This window comes from Colletotrichum orchidophilum (assembly GCF_001831195.1).
Source record: "Colletotrichum orchidophilum strain IMI 309357 chromosome Unknown Scaffold_33.1, whole genome shotgun sequence".
Classification (NCBI taxonomy): domain Eukaryota; kingdom Fungi; phylum Ascomycota; class Sordariomycetes; order Glomerellales; family Glomerellaceae; genus Colletotrichum; species Colletotrichum orchidophilum.
The window spans coordinates 227,898-247,893 of record NW_019172989.1 but is presented as its reverse complement, the minus strand read 5'-3'; the positions used below and the strand labels follow the sequence as shown (position 1 = coordinate 247,893).

The 19,996-nt window shown below is 54.9% G+C and overlaps 4 protein-coding genes across 4 annotated transcripts; 2 read left to right on the top strand and 2 right to left on the bottom strand.

The window, feature by feature from the left end:
* Window positions 1-188: 188 nt before the first annotated feature.
* CORC01_04937 (rhamnogalacturonate lyase) lies at window positions 189-2,205 on the bottom strand (the record flags this gene model as incomplete). Its single annotated transcript, XM_022616584.1, has 4 exons — window positions 189-1,175; window positions 1,259-1,384; window positions 1,442-1,908; window positions 1,986-2,205. 4 exons carry the CDS (start codon window positions 2,203-2,205, stop codon window positions 189-191), a joined length of 1,800 nt encoding a protein of 599 aa, XP_022476946.1.
* A 4,092-nt stretch (window positions 2,206-6,297) lies between these two features.
* Window positions 6,298-9,316, top strand: CORC01_04936 (uncharacterized protein; the record flags this gene model as incomplete). The annotated part of the gene is made up of 9 exons (XM_022616583.1): window positions 6,298-6,413; window positions 6,622-7,141; window positions 7,193-7,315; window positions 7,367-7,379; window positions 7,430-7,824; window positions 7,875-7,942; window positions 7,996-8,207; window positions 8,259-8,437; window positions 8,504-9,316. 9 exons carry the CDS (start codon window positions 6,298-6,300, stop codon window positions 9,314-9,316), a joined length of 2,439 nt encoding a protein of 812 aa, XP_022476945.1.
* Window positions 9,317-11,189: 1,873 nt separating this feature from the next.
* Window positions 11,190-14,298, bottom strand: CORC01_04935 (uncharacterized protein; the record flags this gene model as incomplete). The annotated part of the gene is made up of 5 exons (XM_022616582.1): window positions 11,190-11,488; window positions 11,553-11,796; window positions 11,917-13,896; window positions 13,980-14,038; window positions 14,250-14,298. The coding sequence occupies 5 exons, from the start codon at window positions 14,296-14,298 to the stop codon at window positions 11,190-11,192; spliced, it is 2,631 nt and encodes an 876-aa protein (XP_022476944.1).
* Window positions 14,299-18,866: 4,568 nt separating this feature from the next.
* Window positions 18,867-19,705, top strand: CORC01_04934 (uncharacterized protein; the record flags this gene model as incomplete). Its single annotated transcript, XM_022616581.1, has 3 exons — window positions 18,867-19,154; window positions 19,222-19,368; window positions 19,445-19,705. The coding sequence occupies 3 exons, from the start codon at window positions 18,867-18,869 to the stop codon at window positions 19,703-19,705; spliced, it is 696 nt and encodes a 231-aa protein (XP_022476943.1).
* Window positions 19,706-19,996: the final 291 nt, after the last annotated feature.

Here is a 19,996-nt window from a genome sequence, read left to right as displayed (position 1 = left end):
CGATTTTGATTGATGTCACTTACAACAACCTTTTCTTTAAAAGATGCCATTTTGTTTTGTTTGAATCTTTTCAAGTGACATACCGCATGCTTCATTGAATCTTGTTTCATAAGATGTACGGATATTGATGCTTGATATGCAGGAACTATGCCTCCTTTTTTTTTTTTTTTTTTTCCCCAGCATTGAAACTACCATTCCAGAACAATGCTGTCCCAAATAAACCCCCGCCACGTCGTGTTGCGCATAAGCTGGAACGTGACCTCGTTCTCCCCCTTTTTCAGAAGCGCACCCGGGACAGGGAATTCAAAGAGGCGCCACTCGCCCGCGGCGGTGGCGCTGCGGTAGACGGACGGGTCGTTTAGCAGTCCCGACGTGGAATCGACGCCGACGGCGCCGCTGGTGAGGTTGCCGACCTGCTGCCCGTTGGCGAGGACGACGCTGCTGGCTCCCGTCGAGTAGCCCGCCAGGGAGACGATGAGGTTCGCTTGCTCGGGGACCGGGTCCGGGACGGAGGCGATTTTGAAACTGATTGTGTAGTTTCCCTTGTAGGTCTGGCCGTAGCACCAGTCGGAGGGTTTGCTGGAGGAGCAATTGCTGCTGCTGCTGCCGCTGCTACTGCTGCTGCCGCTGCCACCCGGGCTCGCGCGGAAGACAATGTTCTCGGGGCACGATGCGATGATGGCGTGACCAAAGTAGGGGTCGCCTCCGTGGGCGAAGCCGAGGGAGGTGCGATCAAAGTCGCCTACCTGGAAGAGCCTTGTGCGCTTGGAGACGGCCCAGTTGAGGGTGCCGAGGTCCGTGGTCTGGGCGTCGGAGACGCGGACGTCGTTGAAGATGATGTGCGTCGTCACGTCCGCCAGGGCGGCGCCGGCGGACCAGGCTTGGAGGGCGTAGCCTTGGGCGGCACCGGCGCGGACGTACGGGATCGCAAAGGCGCCCGTGGCGTCGGCGTAGGTTGTGTAGTAGTAGTCCGAGCCCATGTCCAGGGCGGTCTTGTTGGGGTGGTTGTCGCCGAGGAAGACGGCGGCGCCGGCGGCGGGGCGGCCGTCGGAGAGGAGGAGTTTGCCTTTCACGGTGCCGCGGGCGTGGTAGGCTGCGTCGTCGAGCCAGAGGTAGGGCCAGGCTGCGAATTCAGAGGCGGCGCGGGACTCGGCGTCGGATTCGGAGCCGTCGTTCTGGGGACTGGAGTGTCAGGGTTGCTGGAGGTTTTTTTCAAGGGGGTTGAGGAATAGAAGTAGCAAGAGAAACGGTCACGTACGAGGTACCAGAGCCAGGGACCCCACGTCTTGCCGACGGGGAAGACGTCGACGGCGGAGACTTGGAAATGTGTGCCGTGGACCATGTTGAGCTGGACGACATCGCCGGTGGCACTCTCACGGTGGACCTTTTTTAATGTCAGCTCAATGCCATGGAGGTCCTGTTTACGGAAACAAACACGTACCATGAGTTCCTGCTTCAGGTGGTTGCCGTTGTAGTAGTCCTTACCGGCATTGATATACCAGCTCCCGAACTCGTCGCCGTACACGCCGTAGTACTTTTGCGTGCGGATGAAGTCGGAAAAGTCGTATTTTGTTATGTACCCCGTGCCGTCGGGCGTGCGCCAGGTCTCGTCCTGGACCTTGTTCTCGGGCAGGTAGTCGCTCAGCGGCGGCAGCGCCTTGTCGTGCAGGTCCGTCTTGCCGCGGAGGAACGTGGTATTGTCGAGGCGCCAGAGGGTGCGGAACTCGCCCAGGGTGGGCAGGTTGCGGTTGACAAAGTATTGGTAGGCGCCGGTGAGGCCTTGAAAGATGACCCAGTGGAAGTCGCCGTCGTTGGCGGTGAACTTTACGTCGATGAAGGGCGTGCCTTGGTGGGTGCCGTTTTTGGCGATGCTGGCGGAGGACCAGGCAATGTCGTTGGCGGCGCCGTCTGTTGAGGTGTGTGTTAGTCCGTTTGGTGAGATACTTTTTGACGCGAGTGCAATTCGAAGTGAGGGTATCACGCACTGTAGCTCACGTAGTGGCCGGCGGCATTTCCAACGAGGTCGCGATCCTTGTAGTACAGCTTCACGCCGTACTTGAGTCCCTGGGTCATGTTCCACACATCGTTGCCAATGATCCACGTCTGGTTGTCGACCTGCCTGAGAAAGGGTTCAGTCTGTGTCGGGGCCGCGAAGGCGTTGGAGATTAACCCCCCGAGGGCGGCGGCAATGAGACTGTTTCTCATCTTGGCAGACAAAGCTTCAATATCAAGTCATGAGTCAAGAGCAACGACCACAGAGTCCGCAAAGCTGCTGTCCCCTTGCCTTCACGCTTCCAAGACGGTCACTGAGAGCAGGTTAAATAAGTATAGTGAGCGAATCACGACTCAAGACCCGTTACTCGAACTTATCTCCGAACGAGCGTTGAGCCGCGCAACCGGCACGCCGATGCCGCTCGTCTCCTCATCTTTGCCCCTCGTGGTTCGTGGGTTCCGAGGGCATAACGCATGGTTCAGCATGGTTCACTTGCTTCTTCCAACCTTTTCGCCCTCCCTCTTTCGCGAGGATGCGGGGTGGTGACGGGGCCAACGTCAGTTCACAGTCGGTCAGCGATCCAACGGGGCAGGGGGCATATCGCAAGCAGGGCACTACCCCGTTCCCCGCAATCCGAGTAAGCTTAGCTATTGGCAAACGACGAGCGTTGATGGGTGGAATTTTCGACCCAAGCCTCGCTCCTCTCGGGAGAGCGGGAGATTGGATCGTGGAGCAGCCGCAGTCTGAGCGTATGCAGGTTTTTCGAGATGGCCAAGCTATCCCCGAGAACGTGTGGTGCTTGCTGCAGCTGCTGGACGTTGGGGGAGAGTGGCACGAGTGGGTATGGGGTAACCTCCATTTCGGGGTACCAGGCACCGAGGGTTGGGGTAGATGCATCCCCTTTGGAGTTTGACCTGCCCGAAATGCCCCTTGTGCAAGATGTCGCTGTCATGAGCTGGCTGTCACTCCTTGTGATTGTGCCCGGTTCAGCCAAATGAGTTTGGGATCAGGGTACCCAGAGATGATGAAATGAGCTATGGTCCGAGTTGACTGTAGTTGATATACCGCAGCAAAATGAGAAGTTAAGGCACGTTGGTCATCTCGATAGAAAAGACAAAGTAAGGTTGGTACTGAAACTATGTCGTGTACGGATGTGAACTATGGCAATCGGGTTGTGCAATCTTACTTGCGCACCTCAGGTGTTACGAATCAAACGAAGGCTGCTGCAAAATGAACAGTGGACCTTCAGCAAGCACTGCTTTGAGAAATTCGAAAGATCACCGATGACATACTAGGTAGGCAGGAAGAAATCGGTAGAGAAGAGATTCAAACGTGCGGTCCCGAACCCGTTGGTTGTTGTTGAGGAAGCGGTTCGATCAGATGGGACATTAGCCACACATTATGCGCACGGACTGGAAACTGGGTTGCAACCCTTGTGGCTGAGTTTGAGCAAGACGCGGTAGCGAGAAGGGAAGTGCCGAATGTGAGGCATTTTCATCAGTCATGAGACTATCGCTAAGTAGTGTAGTGTGAGGTGACAGGAGACAGTAGAATGAGGCGGGGAGGAGAAGACTGGGGGAAGGGAAGGAGGAGATGGAATGTATCCGTAAGGGCAGGTAATTGCCGAGACTGCGCTACTAAGGGACCGGTAGATGCTCTTGAAGCCTGTCTCATTCCTCGCAGCTTTGCAGGGAGCAATGCTTAGGTAAGGAACCCCTTGCTGCTTAGTCCGGGTAAGGTAGCCCCTTCCTCTCATCGGTCCTTGAACGTCGTAGGATGATCTGGGCTTCACGGATACCACAGTCTAATCTTCTGCTCGAGGGTTTTTCTCCTTAGAAACGGGAATGCTCACTGCTTATGGAGACGCGTGTGCTCTGCAATGTTTCCCCCCCCCAAAAAAGACAAGGAAAGGAAAACAACTTCTCTGGTCACACCGAAAAATAAGCTCACGCACAGCGCTGGGTCAGGATCGACGGCTACCCGCGAACGAACCTATCATGACCACATCTCACAGACCTCTGGAAGCTCAAGCGACGCACAGAGGACCCTTCCGCCCAGAGTTGTTTTCTTCCCCATCCGTGTCAGTGTCTCACGGCACGGCAATTGATTCAGATGGATCCCGAGCGACCGGGAACGTGAGAGACGCCAAGTCGGCGATGAATGGATACCCAATGACCCGTCCAATGGATACAGGCCAGAAATGCTTTCGGCGCCCGGCCTGATGGGATGTCCCTTGGGTGGAGGGAAAGGCAAGGTAGACGCGGTCTCACGGAGACCGAAAGTGAAGGATGAAGGCCAGGATGCCACCCGCGGAATTGCCATGGATCATGACAGACGGGTCCTGGCAGAACTTTCCACGAGAACCGGAGCTCAAGATTGGCCATCACGCCAGTATTGCATGCAAAGTTGCAAACCCAGTCGGATCATTGTCAAGCGAACTACTACGTAGTACGGATACGCGACGACGAAAGAGAGTTTGCGTTTGAGCTGCAAAAGGTACGGTCCCTGCAGGGGAAGACGGCTGGCATGCCACACCGGCTCGACCGGTCCAAGAGGCTATCGTAGCCGGATCGAAGTGCAGACAGGCCCTAGCGCGTGCCGCTTAGCGCCAATCGTATCCAGAAGAATTCTCGCTGATATTCCTCCTCATCCCTCGCACTTGCATATTGATGAGTGCGAAACATCCGCAGCCACGTCCCACGCCGCACGAGCTGGGTTAAACTAAGTTTCTGCGGCAGATTAGGGAAACATGAGGGGAGGATGGCGACCTGATCCGCGGTTTTGGAGTCTGGACATGCCGGTCCTGGCCCCCATCTGACGCTACCTTACCTTGCGCCGCAGTGCCAGAGAGGGATCCATCCAGCGGTTCCTTCTCCTTCCCTGCCACGTCCCGTGCCTGTATTCGGACATGGGACAAGACTTTCTGCCTCGGACTCTCCTCTCCTCTCCCATCTGCCGCCTATCTGCATGACTTTAATCAATCAACATTCGTCCAAGACTGACTCGCAGGGCTTGACGAGGCCGCCGTTCTTTTCATTTCTTGTTACGCCCGCCACGCCCTATCCTAGTCCTTGCGCCAGAGATTGTGCCAGAGCAACGGCCACTGGTCAGTCTAATGGTTGCCTCACTTCCCGCACTGCCGCGCGACATCAGACGCTCCCGAGTCCCCAGAAACTGAAAAACAAGCTCAACCCCCATCGGCGGTCTGGCTCCAAGTGGCCATCTCGCCGTTCAAACTTCTGAGTCTTGTGGGTTGCACTCAACAACGTCCGAATCCCACCAGGTCGTCCCCTGGTGCTAGCCCTCAACCCTGGTCTGTGCAGCTTCAAAGAGGAGTGCGGCTTCAGTGCTTCACAGACGGAGACGCATGGTCCACCCCGTCCAAGAGCTTGGCATCTCTCTCGATATTGCTCCGTTTGCACGTGGGCGAAGCGGCACCGAATCCACCAGCCGACCTTCTCTCCTGTGCCAGCCGCAGCCGCCCAGCTCAATCAATACCTTACGCCGTGCGTCCATTCCAGGATCAAGCAGAAAAGTCGACCCTCTCTCCCGTCGCTCTGATGATGTGAGGGGGGGGAAAAAGGAAAAAGAAAACGAAAAAAAAAGACAGGGTTCTGTCAAAAAAAATTAACGTGGCGTCCGTCGCCCTTCGGGTTTAGGGTCCGCTTCACGCCATCGAAGCCACGGCAGACACCAGTGAGTGCCGATCACTAACGCGCCTCGAGCTCGCAGCCGGTAAACTCTAATCCCACGCTTGAACCTTTCAGGGGTGGCCGACGTGGGCAGAGCCTAACTGTTTGGGCCTTCATTTGAATCCAGACCTGCCAAAAAGGATCTGTAAAAAGGAACATTACCGCCTGGATGGACATACCCGCACTCGTGGATCCGTTTACGAGCATCTGGACGTGGAATGTCATTAACCGGCGCTACCTCCGGACACCCTGATCTTACCGCTTCCTCTCCTCCCTCCCCTCTTCTGCCTATATTCGTCTCCTGGCCCCCACGCCCCGTCCAACGACCCCGACTGCCGGGACTTATGGTTCGCTTGCTTCTTCATCAACCGCCTCCGTTCTCCACGAATCCTTCGCGTCCAACCCCCAGGTTTCCCGTTCTCCCGTTCCCACCGGTCGTCAACTAGTTCCACATCCCCGCAGCTTCGGTCTACCTGCCTCTTTGTCTGCCTTTGATTTGCCTGCAGACACCCCCAGGCCCTCAACCGGCAGACCCGCGAGGCTGGGCGCAGTCGACCCGATAAACAAAAAGACCTTGATGAAGAAGCCAAGCCGAATTTCACAACGTTCAACATGAGTTCCAATGTGAGCGTAAGAAGCGAGTCCATCGGCGCCTTTGACTCTGCTACCCAGCAGCCGAATGGGCCAAAACCACCCATCAAGCGCAGGTCTCCAATAGCCTGCCGGAGGTTCGTCCTGCCCGCCAGCACGACAGACATATCCTGAACTGTCGAGCTAAACCGTGTACCAGATGTCGCCGAATGAGGAGCAAATGTGTGCATGACAAGGGACAGCCGCCGTGTAAATCATGCGCGGAAGCGGGCATACCAGCGAGTGAATGGTACCGTCAGCACCGAACAACGTCCGTGATGCCGTCTCGAAGCTAATCAATGGCAGCATCTTCCCTCAACGAGGCCAGCCGGATCTCGACCGCGAGTACCGGCACCCTCGCTTGAGGGCCGAGAAGGCCGCCAAACGAGAAGCCGACAAGGCACGACGCAGCGCGTCAGATGCGCAAGTGCCTCGGGGCCCAGGCGCGCCAGCTCTCCGGAAAGTCGCAGACGAATGGGAGTTTCTCCCGCCGCTTCCCGAGATCATTGACGCCGTCCACGGGTTCACCCGCAAGTATTTCCAGCTAGGCTTCATTCCGAAGGAGCTGTTTCCCCAGCAGCTGCAGCGAGACCACCGATCTGTCAGCGTCTTTCTGCTGCTCAGCATCCTTAGCGTCTCCGCTCGCTTCTCGCCAGCTCTGGCCCAGAGGTACCAGGGGGAGATGCAGGCAGTCGACTTCTTCATGGAACGAGCCAGCAACCTCGCGCTGAACGAGTTGTACCAAGAGCCTACTCTGGAAAGATGCCAAGCCTTCTACCTGTTGAGTCTAGCGCAGCAAGGCAGTGGTATGAGGAACAGGAGCTACGTGAGTTCCCCGAGTGGATTATTGTCACGACCAATGCTAAACATTTGCTAGATCAACATTGGTATAGCCACGAGGATGGCCGTCTTGATGCACCTGCACCGCGAAGAGTTCTACAAGATGAATAGTCCCACGAGGGAAATGATTATCAGGGCAGAATCTGCACGGAGAACTTTGGTGAGTTGAAGCGACAGAACTAGGGGAGGGCTATGCTAACAGTCAAGATAGTGGATGCTGCACAGTCTGTAGCCGTGAATAGATGCAAGTAGGCTTTTGCTAACATCATTTTAGGCCAGGACAATCTCCACTGCGGCGCCCTTTCCCCCGTGTCGCTCGCAGCAAACGACATCACGGCTCTTCTCCCCAGTAACGAGGAAGACTTCGCCTACGGCCGCGAGCCGTTATCGCGCGCTGCCCTTGAAGATACACCACCAGCCCGCGGAAACCCCTCACTGATCCATCAACCATCCCGGTCTCTGTTTGCGAGTCTGATGCAAGCACATTACTACTGGGGCAAAGTCGCTCGCAGAGCATTGGCGACGATGAAAAGCCCCAATCCTTGGGACCCTACAAGCGAATACGCCATTACAGCAAAGCAAATTCTAAGCTGGGAACAGCAGCTTCCGCAAGATCACCGATGGAGTGTTGTTCTCCTCAAGGGACACAAGTCCGTCGGCGAAGATTTGGTAGGTCTCGAAACCGATAGTTCAATTAGAATAGTGTTTAACGTGTTCAGGCCTACCTTGGAGTAACCATGATAACGAAACTCTGCAACATTGTGCTGAGACGTGCGTACCTCGAGAAGTAAGCAGCATTACTTTTCGCCCTATCATGTCTTCGAGTACTGACTGGAACAGCATTATCAAGACAGAGGAGAAGGATTTCCAACGCCGGGCTTTCTTTGCCAACATGTCGGACGACCTCTTCCGGAATGTGCGAGAGCTATACGAGCAAATCGATGCCCAATTCAGCGCCAGATCCTCTGAAGAGGGCGTAGGAGCTCAGATGGCATCATTCTGCGTCTACAGCTGTGGCCTTTTCTCGACCTATCTGGTTAAGTACCGGAACAGTGAGTACCCAGAAGCCAAGAAAGTGACTGCGTCATGCTGACCATGACAAGTTTGTTCCGACAAAGCCATCGTTGCGCAGGCTCCGAACATGCTCCAGCGGTGTATGTCCATCCTCATCGAATCCAAGCAGACTTGGCCCCTCGCCTCCCGTTGGTTAGAGTCCCTGGAGCGCTTCTCGCGAGATCCCAAAGCCGCTGCCTTTAGTCTCGAGGGCAGTATGGCTGATGGCGTAAGTTTCAACCTCTTAAATTACCCGCTGTTGTTCAAAATGAAAGGCTGACGAAAGTATTATCAGAACGATCGAACACTCCGACCGCTACATCCCACACCGCCCAACTTTACCAAAGGCCCACGTGCGGACGCGCCCAAGTATCAGCTCCCCGGCCCACCGGCAACCCCCACGGACGAGACGAAACCAATTCCACCAAGAAACAACAGCACCAGCAGCAGTAACGCATCCAACAACATCCTCCCTCCCCCGAGTCCATCGCCGAGCATACAGCAACAGCAACAAATCCATCAGCAACACAACTCTCCATTCCCGCTCCCGCCACTCATAAAAACCCATCAACAACAGCCCCAACTTCATCACAACCAGCAACACCAAGCCCAACACCATCAAATTCTATCACCATACCAGGCCCAACATCATCTTCTGCAACACCAGCCGCAACCGCACCACCAAGTCCAGCAACAGCAACGTCACCAACATCTACCGACACACCAACCACAAATGCAGCAACATCTACCCCCCGAGCTGCACCAGCACTTCTCGCCCCCGGTTTACTCCCAGGCGCCTCCCCCCTACAGCCCAAACAACGGCATGGGCATGCTCGTCCAGGCAGCCGCCTTTGACACCACGAGTTCGATCCTGAATGCGCCGGCGCAGCCGCCGCCGCCGCCATCGACGAACCAGTACGACCCGACCACGGTCGCGGCAGTGGCGGCCTTTTACAATTCGCCGGGTTCCACCTCCATCATCCTCGGCCCCGGCACGGACGGCTTTGAGTGTGAGCTCCAGAGCTGGTTCGACGGCACGGCGCCGGTCCAGGCGACGAGCTGGATCGGGAACGGCGCGGCTGGGCTGGGGTGGTTTGGATCCACGTGAGATGTCACTGATTGAGATGGCCTTATCAAGCCGGAGACAAGTGGGAAAGCAAGAAACGATACAGAAGAAGTCAAGAGAGAAAAGAGAAGAGAGAGAGAGAGAGACAGAGAGAGAGATCTTCTAGCAGTGTATGTGTCTTGTCATCGTACACTCAAACTATCTGAGCGACTCGGTCATTTCCTTTTTCGGATTTTTTCTTTTTCCTTTCTTCAACTATTTAATCATATCTAGAAATTGGCGCCAGGTCGGAAAATAGAGGGGAAGGACGGGGAGGGGGGGAGAGCAACGGTCAACGGCACTGCACAAATCCTGGTGCCGGCGCATGCATTATGGACGGAGAAAAAGGACGGGTCATTTTGGAGCCATCTAGCCGTCGTCATTCGTTTTGGTCATTTTTTTCATCATTTTCTGTGTCTTTTCGTCCACCCTCCCCCCCCTTTTTTTTTTTTTTTTTTTTTTGGTGTGCAAATATTCCTAGATCGAGATACCAGAGTGAATTGAGTACGTTCTTTTTCAAACTTGGTTTTATTCTGTTGCGATGCGCAGACGTGACGACGATTTCCTTGACAAGTAAATATATTTGCGAGGCATTGGGGGGGAAGAGGGCTTCTCAATCATTTGCCCAAATCCCAGCGAGTCTTTGCAAGGTAGGAATATAAGGTTCGTTCCATAATTCCGTTGACGACGACGACGACGGACCCAAGGAGGGTGGCTCACCTCAGCTACCAGATCGAATGATTCGAAGCCGTACTGACAATCTAGTCGTCGGCATTCCCGCCAAGGGACAATTATCGACCTAGCCGGGAAGGAAAACCATATCGCCAGATTGGGGCTCGTTTTCTATCAACATAAAAAGGAAAAGAAAGTGGCAGCGAAGTCACTTAGGCCCATCGCATCTCATGTCGTCTCACAAGATCGTCACGTTGTCTCCTCTCACAACACACTGGACCGCAAATCATTCACTTCCGAGGCTGAAGGGGGCAAAAAATCATTGAACTTCTACGACTATCAATCGGTGCTAGACATGAAGCCACTTGACCTCGTCCTCAGCGCGTTGTGTGCCGTCTGTTTCTTCCTCTGCAGGATCCGTCTCTCCTCGCTGCGCCTACACTCTCCCGTGGTTGCCCATTTCGCAAGGCCTTTCCTTCTCATCCCCCGCCTAGTGCGCGCGAGTCTTCTTTCCGATGGAAGAGTGAAACTCTGACGAAATCGCATACAAATATGGCCTAGAGCACAGCCTCCGGAGAGGTAGTAGACTCTTCCTTTCCCGGCCCACCTAATCACTTGACCAGGTTGGTGAATCCGAGTTGGGATACGGCCGACTCCGAAATGTGTATTGACGTTGGTCATTTCCCCGTCTCTCATTGCTCTCGTTTCCCCGCTGAAGGTTGAAAACAAACTCCCGGTTCCATCTGAGGGAAACTCCTTCTACATGACTTTTAGGTCGCCAACGCGCTTTCTATGCGAGGCGTACATGACAATGAGGACTCCCGCCCCTTCTCTAATCCAGCCGTCCGTCGCGAAAATCAAAGTCCAGAAGATAACAGCCAAGGGGTGGGTGAAGTGGTTGAATAAGGGGGGCATTTTCGTGATGTGATGTGATGTGCTGGCAAGGGGTATTGGGGTGATATTAGTCCTGGGGTTGTTGGTGCAAGGGTGTCTCTATATACACGCGAGGGAGCTCCGTGTCTTTCGATGCTGTGATGTGGCAAGAGTTGGAATTGGCTGTTTTCTCTCTCCTCCGTTTGACGCAGATCCGGGTTTCGGTAGAGAAATCGGCTGCTCCAGGATATGTGCTGGGTTTGGGGGGGTTGGTTGGGTGTGAATAATCAAACAAGTCGAAAAACAGCATCAGCCTTGAGCTTTACGAAGCTCAAGTCTGCGCCATGACGCTGGAGGAACCGCCAAGCTGGCGCTTGACCTGCTCACGTGCCCATCGAGCGGTCTCGATGGTGCGGGGCTGGAATTCGCGGTTGGTCTTGGTCTCCTTAATGAGGGCGGTGAGCCACTCCTGGCGGAAAATGTCGACGAGCTCTCCATTGGGGTAGGCCTCAGCCAGGTCGCCGATAACACCCATGGATGCACGCATGAGGGCCTCGCTACGGTTCATGTCGCTGGCAATCATGTTCAACAACTGGAAGATCGATGGGACGTATTGCTGAAGCGCCGGGGCTGCAAAGGCATGTTAGCGGACGGAATATTAAAAGAGTTGACTTGATGGTCGGATGAAACTCACTCTTATTACCGGATTTCATAGCCCCGATAATACCGCCCCAGGCGTCCATGATTCCCTCACGAAGAGAGATGACGTAGTCGTACATCTCGTACGGGCCCTCGGGGCCGGCGTTCACTGTTGCCGCCTGCTGCAATACCTGGGCAATGACGGACAGGTAGGTCTCAAAGTGGCCACCAATGGCGCCAGCAATGTCACCGAAGCATTGCAGGATAGCAGGCTTGAACTGGTTGCTCAGGGCGGTGCTCTGTAAGTACGGTTAGTCTTGCCTTATATACGAAGGGTTTGCCGATCCATGATCGCATCGACAACAGCATTTTAAGAAAGACAGGGAAGTTGGGTGGACGGTAGTGACGGGGCATAGTACCTTGAGGTTGTGGAGCAGGTGGTTCATGAAGTTGTCGCAGTACGGCTGGCTACGCTCGCCAAGAGAGCGGGTCAGGTCGCTCACAAGACCGATAGCCATGGAGCAGAGAGCGGGCTCCTCCTGGTTCGACAAAGCATTGTAGAGGAATGGCGTGAAAGCCTCCATGTACTTGGAGAAATCCTCCTCCATGGCGTTGGCCAGGGCACTGATGGTAGCGAAAATACCATCGGGGACGCTAGACTTGCTGCCCACGGTGCTCAGAATCTGGAGCAGGGTCTGCATGATTCTGTCGCCCTGGGGAATAATCTCCTTGTCGAGTCTCTGGATGATGGCCTGAAGAACGGTGCACAGGCTGGTTTGCATCTCCTCCAGCATGATCCTGTCTTCGACACTAACGACCTGGGTCTGCATTGGGATGGTGCCCTCCAGACGCTCAAGCACAACACCGGAAAGGGAGGCGATGGGCTGCATGCTCTCGCTGGCAGCGTTCTGCACAAAGACGTTGAGAACCTCGTAGGCGGCGGTGCGGACGTAAGAGTCGCAGTCGGAGCGGGCTGTCAGACCAAGCAGGTTGGTGACGCTCTGGTTGAAGTGAGGGGTCAGAGGGTTCTGGGCAGCACCGAGGTCGCCAGAGAAGCGCTCGGCCAAGTTCATGAGGGCCCAGCAGCACGAAGATGCTATCTTTGCGCTGCTCATGAGACCGTTGAACAGGGAGCGGATGAGAGGGTCGAGGTGCTGGTTGGGGTCGATGCTGTCTGACACGCTCTCGGTGATGCGGCCGAGGGCATAAGCGGTCGAGTCCTTGACATGGAGGGAGCTGTCGTCCATCATGCCGATCAGGATAGGAAGAGCCTGCTTGACGATGGGGTCGAGGACCTTCTCGTCGGGGCCGTCCATGATGGCGCCGAAAGCAGAAACGGCGGCATCACGGTGGTGCCAGTCTTCGGCACGCAGGTTGCCCTCAACGAACTGCAGCACGGGGCTGATGATGGCGGCACCGATGGCCTGGGCGTAGAGGGCAAGACACTGGTAGGCGGCGCGAGCCAGGTTATACTCGTCATCGGCCGCATCCTCGTCCTGCTTGGTCAGAAGCAGAAGGAGGACGGGCACAACCTCGTTAGCTGCTACGCGAGCGAAGTTGTAGAAGGGTCTCATCTGGTCGGCACTCTCGACCTGAGCGTTGTCATCCTCGATGCCGATCTCCTCCTCGCAGACGGTGCTCCAGAACTCGACGGCGAGCTTGGCAACGTCCTCGTCCGAAGACTTCATGCCCAGAATGGTAAGACCGAACAGGGCCTTCTCCATGTAGAAGCGCATGTTGTCGTAGTAGAGACCCATGATACGGTTCAGGCATCCAAAGGCGCCCTGCTGTATCCGGGAGTCGTCGGCCTGAGTGGCCTCGCAGACGACCTGCATGATGTAGTTGCGCTCACCCTCGTGCTTGAAGTTGTTGCCGACGAATTCGAGCGAGTCTCCCAGGGCTGTGATGGCAGCCAGGCGAACCTCGAGGCTCGCCTCCTCCTTGCGGGCACCCTGAACGACGGCGGTCAGGATGGCGTTGGAGTGGGCAATGAGAGCCGTTCGCAGATCGGGATCTTGGCTTTCGCAGATGTAACCAATGGTGGTCAAGGAGGCTTGCTTCTGGTGCTCGCCACCCTCGCTGATGTTCTTAACAAGGATGCCCATGAGATCCTGCCACTGGCTTCTCGGCAGCTCGATCGAAGCGATGGAAGAGATGACCTGGGCAGCTGCCTGACCAGCCTGAGAGTTGGAGGAGCCGAGGGTCTGCAGAGTCAAGTTCTTGACCTGGGTCTTGGTCTCGTCGTCGGTCTGTTGGAGCCATTTTGCCTGGAGCTCTTGATGACGGGTAAAATCACGGGCAGTAAAGGCGTTCTTCAGGGCGAGACCAGCGGCGGCACGAATGGAGCCATCGGCGTTGTCGTTTGCAAGCTCTTGAACGAGGGTTGCGAGGTATAGGGGCTGTTGGGAAGGATGGTTAGCAAATTTGCCAGCGGCGGTGGGGGGAGGGGGAACTCGGGATCCAGAAGTGGGCGGGCACGTACGAAGTTGTTGTCGGCTGCTTGTGTAAGTTGCTGCTCGGCGGCGTTGCGCAAGTTCGCGTCTATTCAAGATGTTAGCATTGCCATGGTCGTTTGTGGCGGGTCGGTGATGCGAGGTAGGGAGGAGGAAGCCAAGAAGAGCAGGTTCTGTTGCATTGCCCTGGCGACAAATTGGGGGAGGGGGGAATAGGATTTGCTGGCGATGGAAAAGCTGGTGAGTGCAGTCAAGGTTGAGCAAAGCAAAAAAGGACGAGGACAACGCAAAAAGCCTACCTGGCGACAGCGAATTGGCCAAAACCTGGTTGATCTCTGAGCCCGACATGTTTGGCGCTCAATGTGTGATGATTTGAAGGAGGTAAGGCTGAGCCAGCGCCGGTGTTTGGAGAGGTTCGGAGGGGGGCTCGTTGACAGGTTCTGCACGTGTCAGGAGGTGGGAGGGAAAGGGTTCAGCAAGGCACCGCAGCTGAGGTCAGAGCAGCGGGAGACGCGGGGGTGTTTTGCGGCGGCGGCGGTCTAGGTCTACCTTAGGCAGAGAAGACAGGACCAGAAGTTTGGCGTGGTGCGTGAAGCGGGCGCCAGGGGCAGGGTCGGTAGTGCGTTGAGAACGACCTGGGAGGATGAGAAAGTGAGAGAATGACGGGACCGAACGGACGGCGGAGAGGGAGAGGACACGAGAGAGTGAGAGAGAGAGAGAGAGAGAGAGAGAGAGAGAGAGAGAGAGAGAGAGATGGCAAGAAGGAATCGCTTTGGATTCCGTATTAAAATGATGGGCCAAAAGACGTTGTCTCGTGGTAAGGTCCTTTGCAAGAATTAGAGGGTGTACCGCAAGGAAAAGATGGTCGCGACAATAACAGGCGCAGAAATTGGTTGGTGAGTAATGTGAGGACTTTTATGGTTTTATTTTTTTTCTCTTCCCTTTGGGTTGGTGAAGGAGAGGAAAAAATGGGAGCGGGACCTGACGAGGTTGTTGACGATCATAGGCTGCCCACCTCATTTACAGTATTGCATGGCCCGCTACGCAGTGTGGTGCGTGCCGTATTGGGGGACCTCAGGGACGCAATGACAGCAGCAGGAGCGATAAGGTAGTGTATCTTGGAGGGAGCAGGAAGGGGGGGCACGATGATGACAGCGGGAGCATCAGAGACAGCATACAATGGGCGGTGAATACGGAATCCCCTGGGGAAGGGCACCTCAGGTAGCAGCTCAGGTAGTAGCCCAAGAAGATCTATTCGTCACCTCCATGTCTTTCAGTTCGTCTTGTAGCTGAGCGCTCCTGAGGTGCAGCAAGGTCTTGTTCCTTCTTCTTTATGGACACAATAGGTACAGTGCGGGGACAATAGCTCCTGGAGGTACCCGGCCTGAACATACAACGACCACTACTTTCAACAGGCTGACGAGGCGACAGTGGGCAGCCAACAACAGCAAAGTGCAAAAAAGAAACGACAGAAAAAGGACGTTTAATGAGTGTGGGGAAGGAGAGAGGTTTCTGATGCACGAAACCGAGGAGGGGTCGTTTCCGAAATTCCGCGTGCTTCTTTCTACCTTAGCTTGGACTTTTCCGGCCGCTCCTGCACTTTATACCTGCCCTTGGATTGACGAGGAAGGCGCGAAACGAGAAACACGCTTTCTACCTGGAGTGAATCCATCTCATTACATCCCCAACGGTGCTGCAAGGCCGTTTGGGTGTTTCTTCTCCGGCCTCTCTGCAACTGCAAGGGCGTGAGAGTCGTCTGTTCATCTAGCGGGGGGGGATGGATGGGGGGGGATGCTGAACCTTCATCCAAAATATGAATCAAGCGAGGGCGGGGAGGGGCAGAGACTGAATCAAAATAACGAATGAGGCACTCTGTTTTTTCCTTTCCTATTGCGGCAAGCCTTTGACACAGTGTGGTCCCGCATCGCCTGTGCGTATCCGATGGCTGCCTGAGACGAGACTCCAGTTAAGCACTCATCTCCGATTACCAACTCTTGCACAGTGAACACAGCAGCTGAGAAGTACCACCAGATTTCTTGCTATTCTACGTCCCGTCTTCCCTCGCCCCCGCCCGGATTCATCTCACCAACACTGAAAAGAGAAACAGTGAGGCTAACCTCATCTGGTGAGAAACCCCACAAAATGAACAGAGAGACTCACAATCACAACGGGGTGTCAGGGCTGCAGCTGTGTGTGCATGGCGTTGCCGGGCTGCCTTGGCGGCTTCCCCTCGTTTCCTCTCAGATTCAGCTCTGTTTTTTGCCAGAGAACCTGACAGAGAATCAAGACACAACCTATGGTCCATGGAAAGTGCATAAAATCCAAAATATGCCCCTTTATTCACGAGACACAAACCTGCTGCGGTACCAAAATTCAAAGTTGCCCCTGCAAGGCGACGGCCCGCAGCCTAATCCAACCCTCCCCCTCTCCTCGGCTCATGTTCCATGCCTGGTAGGGCAAAAAGTGCCAACCAGGTTGAGAGAATAGCCGTGTCTGGGTGTGCTTTGAGACGACAGCCCAGGTTGGACTGTTTGCTTACCGAACCCAAATACGGATACCTACTACAAGTGCGTAAGGCTGCCCTGCCCGCCTCTGTGACAGCCATCCGAGCCCCAAAAGTCAGACGTCATCCTTTCCAGGCACCCGGACCCGAGCGCCTGCTCGCCTGCCTTGGCTCAACCCCGCGACTCAAGTTGCAAGTCACCTGAGAGACATTCTGTGAGCACAAATCAGCAGGCTCTTGAGTTAACTGCATGGATTTCGGTCTGCTTGAGTTGGATAAAGTTCCTGTTCGGTGATGCACGGCTCAACGATGGTCGCAGAGAAACGGTGTCGAGCATGTCGGGCATTCTCCAATAGTGAGCCGTCGACTACATCTCGTGATATGCTTTGAAACGTTTCCAAAATGTAAACGCTCGTCGATTCTATTCAATGATCTGTTCGTCGCCAATAAATGATTGGGCTAATGTCCAGGCTACCCTGTCTCTTACTTACTTACGCGCTTGCTCATATACATGGTGAGGCTGCAGGAATAGTTTTATCATCCTTGCTCACTCTTTCCACACTAGCAGCGGATCGGGAAAATCTGCATACGGGTGTGTACGCCATAATTGGATTCTTTTGAAGGTTCCAAAACCTTGATATGCTCTATATACGATTCATCAGGCAAAATTTCCCTGCGCCAGAGGGAACAGTCCAGACCAACGGCGGCCCGGATCTATAGAGAAGGTTCGTCGTGACTTTCATTACTTGACAAACAAGCAAGCTGGAGGGTTCTGGTGGAAGCGGTTCTCGAAGACATCCGCTTTTCTGAGTTGCTGATTTACCTCCTCTAGAGCATTAGGTGCTGCGTTCACCACATCAGATCCTGCCCTGGCATAACAGCAGCGACTCGAGGAACATCAACGGGAGTGTATCCCCCCTCACTTCTAGGTAATTCATCCGAGAAGATGGTGGAAATAGAGGAAAAGATGCAAATATAGGTGGTGTCAATAGTGACTTTTGGGGACCGGGCCGGGCTTTTGTCTGATAGCCCGAACCTAGAAAGCTTCTTCCTGTGTACAAGTCGTGTCTCGGGTGATCGGATAATGCCACAGGCGGGCGACGAGTCATCCAATACGCCGGAGCACATTGGCTCCCGGGTTCGGGACGCGGAACTCTTTGAGATGATCCACGATTACCTTCCTCTGGCAGTGTACTCATACTGAGATCTATGCGGCCCTACCCTCACTAGGCGCGAACCGTACCAGGGGATCAAGCAAACCTAACAACGCACCACCCAAACCGTAACCATGAATCCGCTCTTTCGAGACACCGACCTCAAGACAGACCGGCCCAGTTTCGCATGTAGGCTGCGAACCCTCTCCCAAAAAGACTCTACCGTCCGGTTGTTTAGGGGGAAAAAATGAAAAGTCATGGCGAGTCTTGTTATGAGCCCGTCCTCGATCTGGCCTGCGCCCTCAACCTTATATCTTGGGGTCAAGGTTCCTGCATTCGGAATGGCGGCGGCGACAAACTTCGTCTGGTCCTCGACTAGACCCTGGTGGTTGTGTCGTGGTGAGCGTTTGCCTCATCACCATGGCGATGGACGCGCCGCGAATTCCAAAAAAATCAGACGCGGGGTTGGATCCCACTCTAGCTTAACAGCATGTTCTCAAGGAACTCATTCTTCTTCATGGGGGTATTCGCCTAAAATACGACTCAAGCGGTGGTTATAGTGTGACATCAAGTGGGTGCTTGATATAACTTTAACAATTGCCCGAAAGGCTACGAGCCTGTCCCTCACGAGACCCCCTCCTCCAGCAGGCTTTTCAGACAAGTACGTATTGAAACCATGTGGACTCTCGGAGCTACTCTAGACACACGTATCGAGTTCTCATCTACTCCATTTCCACTGTTTTGAACGTAGGATTGGATGGTTCTGTAGACATCCAGTCTATAAAACGGCTTCAAGCATTGAAACTTGTCGTGAGAGAGCGGCATTTTGACTGTCCATCTCCGTCGATTTCACAAGGGGCTTGTACAATTTCATAGATATTAGGGGGAAATGCTCAAGAGTCATGCAAAGATATGTCGTATATTTTCCGTGAGACACTGCAAGCTCAAGCCCCACAGAGTTGATTTGTGTCTGCTCCCATGTGGCTAATACTTCAAGCTGGTTAATCATTGCGCATGATTTGAGAAATTCCGATTCATTGATAAACCTAGCCGTCAGAGAAAGAAAGTGCCTCTCAACTACGCTTTGCCATATCATCGGCAGTCAATAGAGTGTCATTCCACAATACGTGCTATTCATTTGCCTTCTTTTCTCGTGTCCCTATATGCGTGAAAGAGGAAACCCGTTACATTATAATCCCTCCCCCCTTTTACAAGCCGTTGGCCTTGTCTTCCAGGGCCGAGACAATGCTGGGTACCTCATGTGCCTCGCCATTCATTCCACGCGGTGTCTCGACATCCAACTCCAGGCTGCGAGATCGAGCTGGAGCCTGCGCTGTTATGATCCAGACCGCGCCGCTCTCGCCGGATTGGGAGTTAACGCGGATGCTGGCCTCGTAGCTGCGGCCAATGTAGATGGGGCCAAGGAGCAGGTAGGCGATCTGCCAGTGCCCGTCGTTGGACTCAACGGTCCCGTCGCGAACCTGAAAGCCTCTCTTGATGGCGTCCTAGTAGGAGCCGGAGACGGCGCAGACGACGAGGGAGCCGTCGTAGGGCGCGCGGGGGTGGGACGAGGATCTTGTCGCAGGTCTCAACCACGTCGATGACGCTTTTCAGGTCCGAGACGTCGACCTTGGGGTGGACGCCCTGTGTACAGAGATTCAGGCCGAGGGTGACGAGGTCCACGTTGCCAGTGCGCTCGCCGTTGCCGAAGAGGCAGCGCTCGACGCGGTCGGCGCCGGCGACGGCACATCAGTGGTCATTGTATGGGTAGAGCGAGACGGCAATCTTCTCGCGATCAGTGAAATTTCTGCAAAATAACTCATTGTGGTCGGCGTAGACGTTGGGGGTTAAACATCTCGACGGTGGCGGGGAGGTTGAAGATGACGGGCACCTCGCCGGTGGGCTCTTAGGCGGCCTCGACGGCCTCGCAGATGCGGACGACAAACTCGGGGGAGGTGTCGGAGAAGGTCTCCGGGCTAAACTCGAACGGCCACTTGGTGCCGGACTAGACAGCCCTCCGGAAGCACTCGCTAGTGGCGAGGTAGATCTGGACGATGGCGTTCTTGGCGCCCCTCGAGGGACTCTACTGTCCTCTTGATGAGGTCCTCGCGGCAGTGGTGGAAGAGGCCCTGGAGGTACACGTCATTGGGGACGGGCGCCGGGGGGGTCTCGATGAGGCGGCGGGTGAAGTCGAAGTCGTTTTGCGATGCAGAGGGGGGTAGGAGACTTTGATTTCCCTGTAGCCCAGATCGCACAACCTCAAGACAAGTTTGATAATAGTTGGAACGGAAATGTCAGTGAACATGGGTTGAAAGAAACCGATCCGACATCTCCAGACATCGCTCGCAAACTATCAAGGTTTCTGTGAGAAGCACATGGTGAAGTTATT